The 5,314-nt window shown below is 46.3% G+C and overlaps 1 protein-coding gene across 1 annotated transcript in view; it reads right to left on the bottom strand.

The window, feature by feature from the left end:
- Positions 1 to 1,287: 1,287 nt before the first annotated feature.
- DRAXIN (dorsal inhibitory axon guidance protein) overlaps positions 1,288 to 5,314 on the bottom strand; it is a 21,617-nt gene continuing 17,590 nt past the window's right edge. Inside the window, exons 5-6 of the mRNA XM_075603103.1 lie at positions 3,801 to 3,890; positions 1,288 to 2,312 (exon numbers count right to left, since the gene is read on the bottom strand). Of these exons, the coding sequence (XP_075459218.1) occupies positions 2,200 to 2,312; positions 3,801 to 3,890 (203 nt within the window). The 3' untranslated portion in view covers positions 1,288 to 2,199. The remainder of the gene's footprint in view (positions 2,313 to 3,800; positions 3,891 to 5,314) is intronic.

Consider the following 5,314-nt stretch of genomic DNA (forward strand, 5'->3'; position numbering starts at 1 on the left):
AGGGGGGGGGGTGGAGGGGAGGTGAAGGGGGGGGGGTGGAGGGGAGGTGAAGGGGGGGGGGTGGAGGGGAGGTGAAGGGGGGGGTGGAGGGGAGGTTAAGGGGGGGGGTGGAGGGGAGGTTAAGGGGGGGGGTGGAGGGGAGGTGAAGGGGAGGTGAAGTGGAGGGGATGTGGAAGGGAGGGGAAGTGTAGTGAGGGGTGGGTGAGGGGAGGTGGAGGTGATGTGGAAGGGAGGGGAAGTGTAGTGAGGGGTGGGTGAGGGGAGGTGAAGGCCGCTCACTCACCCGTCCGGCAGCTCCCACGTGGATCTGAGGCGGGAGGCCGCTCCCCCGCTGACTGTAGCGGCGCCGGGGGGGTGGAGGGGAAGTGAGTGAGGGGAAGTGAGTGAGGGGAGGTGATCACTCCGCTCCCCCGCTGAGTGTAGCGGCGCCGGGGGGGTGGAGGGGAAGTGAGTGAGGGGAGGTGATCACTCCGCTCCCCCGCTGAGTGTAGCGGCGCCGGGGGGGGGGGGTGGAGGGGAAGTGAGTGAGGGGAGGTGATCACTCCGCTCCCCCGCTGAGTGTAGCGGCGCCGGGGGGGGTGGTGGAGGGGAAGTGAGTGAGGGGAGGTGATCACTCCGCTCCCCCGCTGACTGTAGCGGCGCCGGGGGGGTGGAGGGGAAGTGAGTGAGGGGAGGTGATCACTCCGCTCCCCCGCTGACTGTAGCGGCGCCGGGGGGGTGGAGGGGAAGTGAGTGGGGGGAGGTGAAGGGGGGTGAGGGGACGTGAAGGCCGCTCACTCACCCGTCCGGCAGCTCCCTCACCCGTCCGGCAGCTCCCACGTGGAGGGGGGGGGGGGAGTGAAAGCGCGGGAAACAGGGAGAGGCGGAGCCTCCGGGACCGGTGGGGAAGTGTGTGTGTGTGTGTGTGTGTGTGTTTTTTTTGGACCTTTGGCCCGTCACTCCGCCTCAGGCCAATGAGAGGTGTGGGGGGCGGGCCAAGGGGGTGGTGTGAGTGTGTGAGCCCAATGAGAGGTGTGCGGGGGCGGGCGGCCCAAGGGACCAATGAGATTGCCGCTAGGGACACCGGACATCCAGGCAGGCAAACATACAGTGCTTTCACTAATATAGTATAAGATGGGACAGTTCTCCCTCTCTCCTCTGTCACTCTACGTATCTCCTTTGCATCCGGTCTGCACCTGCTGGTTACTCAACTCATTGAATAACAGGTTGTCTCCAAGCTCTGCATTGGTCCCAGTTGTGTCAGAGGACAGTACTGTTACATATGAGACAGGAGAAAGTTTCTGGCAATATTTCTGCTTTAATCATCGGTGTATTTAAATGACTGTTCTTACACAGAGAAGAGGTGACCATTGTAACCATTGCTACTTTATTTACATCCATATGCACTATGTGTTACACATCTCAGGACTTACGTGGTAATATCACCTTGTTGCCAAGTCTCTACGTGTATTGTCATTCCAGTACTACAATACCATTTGATAGAAGATTCCTACCTATATCTATCTCCCCTCTAAGATTCCTACACACGTCAAAATATACAGCATGATTGAACCACTAGTCTGTGACGCTGCTCATGTGATCATTGTTATCAGATGACACCCTGCTTCTGAAAAGCCATTACTTTCTCCCAATATACAATACAGGTATTAGTCTCATACCTGCTGATCCCAAAGCCTTTACATCAGGTCAATAATTAGGATGGGTGCTATTGTGATTCTATAAATTAAATTGGGTTCCCTGAATGGGTTGCAGCCTCGGTACAGAAAAATATAGTTTAGGTTTATATATTCACTAAATAATTACAGTCAGTATTGTTTGTTGCCAGCAATTGTTAATGAATGATACTGGCCTCCTCATTTTAGTGCATATACCTTTTGAGGGGTTTATTCTATTTCCTCCAAAGTGGCTGATCAGGCCATTTTAGCCGAAATCCCCCATTGCCTTCAGTGGATGTAGAATAAGCCCCGTAATGTTCTACTTTGCATGTCCATGCCCAGTTTATGCATGATGTGCTGTCTATGCCCAGTTTATGCATGACGTGCTGTTGTCTATGTGTTAATACTGAGGTCTGTAGTGTAAACGGTGTCCTTCTTTAGCAGATAATGAAGGGCATATACTGGGACTCTTGTCTTGGAGCATCATTGTCCTATCACCAGCGTCTGTAAATACTGCAGGGTGGTTGGCACACACAGGATAGTTTTAGACAGAAATAAATGATCCTTGATCTCTGTTGATAGATTCTGGATCCACACAGCGCCCTTTCCTCCTGGTTACTCTTTGATTACGGTGAAATTTGGCATAGCAGCGGAGGCCTGAACAAAAAAAAAATGAAAGAAGGAAAATCAGTATTGTTTTTTGTTTTTTTTTTAAATAAGTTCATATACATTTAGATTCTAGAGCATATAGGTATGTGCATATAGGTATGTGTGACACTTTTACTGGTGGTTTGGTCAATAGAAAAATAGTTTTTTGGTCTTGGTTCAGAAAATGTTTTTGTGTTTTGCCAAAACGCTATTGGATTTTTTTTTTTTTAAATGATGAACAAAAAACAATATGTATTTTTTTTACTATTTTATTGAAATAATGAAAATATATATATATTTGACTATTTTAGTTAAAACACAAAAGACTAAATCAGACGAAATGTTATCTTGGGTTTTGGATTACATTTTTCTCCTGAAGTTTGACTCGATTTGAACGTTCGATTTGAAACCCGGTAACATGCCCATCCTTACATAAAAGGTTTATATCATTTTATAGATATACACCCACAAAAGGTCAAACTGAGTACACATGGTATAATTCCTCCTCACTTTATTAATAATATGATCTACGCTCAACAAAGCTTCAAACTGAAAAAAAAATATTTATACTATAAATCAATAAAATCAGTTTCTGTGCTCTGAAAGCAGCTGTACGGGTTTCATTAAAAAAAAATACAAAATAACTACAGGATTGAAGCAGTCGGCCGCTATAGCTGAACGGTGATCATTTCAGCTCTGGGGACGCCTGCTTCCAGAGGTACTTACCTTCGTTGGGAGTGCTGGCATCTCTTTTTAGTTTAAATGTCCCAGTCACGCGGGCCAATAGGAACCTGCACTGGGTGACGTCACAGCTTCCTAAGGACCCGCGTGACACGGGACATTTAAACGCCGCCATTATGTTAGGCACACAGTTACTGGCTGAAGAGATACCGGCACAGCTACAGATGTAAGTATCTCTGAAAGCAAGGGGTCCCCGGAGCTGAAATTAATGCAGCTCAACTCCGAAGACCCCCTGCTTCAATACGGTAATAAAATAATTTAAAAAGTGAAACTCGGGCTTGAAGATAGGGCCCCCTGATTTTCATATACCCCCTTAGAGAAAAGAACAAGCACATACAGAATGAGGCTTTATCAGTAATTATTAAAACAAAATGGCTCACAATGCTCACTCGCATATAGGAATATAAAAAATGTCATCAATGTTCATTAAGACATAGAAATAAATAATGCTTGTGGAAGGGGTTGATAGTACAGTGCAGTGTCTCTCATCAGGAGTCCCATCCTGCCCGGGTTAGGCAGACTCTCCTTCCTTCAGCGGGACGGGGAGTGCGGACCGATGGAGAGAAGGTGTGACCTGGCTGGAATTTATAGGGAGTGAGCATTGTGAAGCCCTTTGTTTTAATACACACTAATACAGTCATCTTGTATGTGCTTGTGTGAGTGTATTTGATTCGATTCCACGTCGCTGCCCTGACATACTGCGCTGGCATATGACTCATTCAGTATTTCACTGACGGTGTCTGGGGATTTGCGTACCTTCAGTGCACATGCAGTCATCATAACACTTGTTATTAAGTCCTCGATTGTGAGGTTTGCAGAGGTGTTCTCGTAAATCACAGCAAGACCCTGTAAATCAAGATTAAGAATAAATATCTGTGGTGTGCGATTGCTCAGGAAAAAGCATATAATAATAATAATAATAATTACTTTATTTCATACAGTATAGCGCTTTTGTCTCAATGGGACTCAAAGCGCGTCACAATGACAGTATAGTGCATGTTGCGCAGCACATAGGAATGTTAGAGACAATCCCTGAGTGTACAATCTATGATTTTGGTGCCTGAGACACAGGGAGATATAGTGACTTGCCCACGGTCACAAGGAGCAGGCATCTGGATTTGAACCAGGTTCCCCTGCTGCAAACCCAGTGTCATTGTTTCACAGAGTGTTTTACTCACTGAGGCACTCACACTCATCCTTATGTATCGACCCGGCTCAATATTTCTTTGGGAGCTGTTTTTCTCTCCTTACCTGAACAGGGGTGTCTCCCAGAGATGTTCCATGGACTTCTGCCTTACCCACTCCCCCCTGGATCTGCATGCTGGACACAAAATGGCCATGGGGTCAGGACATGCTCCCGTCAACCACTTTCTATTGGTGACCTGGGCGGCCATGTTTGTCATTTGTTTTGCAGTTTTCTCCAAGTAACTACACAACTGGAAACTCTTGCTGCTCAGAAACCGGAGGTCTCCAGGTGTCGGGGGCCCACAGATGGGCTCCTTTATTATTTTGTGGGACTGCTGCTCTAACCTTTAGATTAAAGACTTATAAAGTGGCAATTCGCTGGATTTACAACTTCTGAGGGTCTTTGTATTAAAGCACCAAAATGATTGCTCTGATTTACTGCACCATTGTCTAATTTTGAATGAAGTGTATTACAAACAGCATGGCACGTATTGTTAGCAAGGGAGGTTTACACAACACAAGGACCTGGCTGAGTGTTTTATGGAAAATGTTTGATGCAGAATAAGGGCTCTTTAAGATGCCGACCAAGTCCTACACGTGTTTTCTTTTTTTAATAAATCAGTTCTGTACTATGGGAAAATACTTGTAGCATAAAAAAACAAAAAACCCTGAATGACATTTTTAATGTAATATAATGTAACTAGCATTTTTTGTTTCTATAGCAACCATTTACAAAGTCACAACCCCTTCCTCTTCTGAAACAGGCTCTGGCACACCCCTTTTTGAGCCCTGCCCTTCTCTAGCAGTGCCCCAATTGTATCTAGTGACTGCCTGGTCACATGATCTTCCCCACAGAACTTTGCATCTTTGGTCCTCTTCTGCTGCACCGACATTTAGTGAACCCCCGAGCCGAATCTTCGCCGATAGATCACAGGAGAACAGATCGACAACTTAGCTAATTACTTATCATTGGGCGGATTGTATTGATGCACATATTAAAGGGGGGAATTTTAAATAAAAAAAGGACGGCAGCTTGGACGGCTGCTTTAAAAGCAATTTACAAAGATAATAGCAGAACTGTAAAT

Source organism: Ascaphus truei, chromosome 6, assembly GCF_040206685.1.
Source record: "Ascaphus truei isolate aAscTru1 chromosome 6, aAscTru1.hap1, whole genome shotgun sequence".
Classification (NCBI taxonomy): Eukaryota; Metazoa; Chordata; class Amphibia; order Anura; family Ascaphidae; genus Ascaphus; species Ascaphus truei.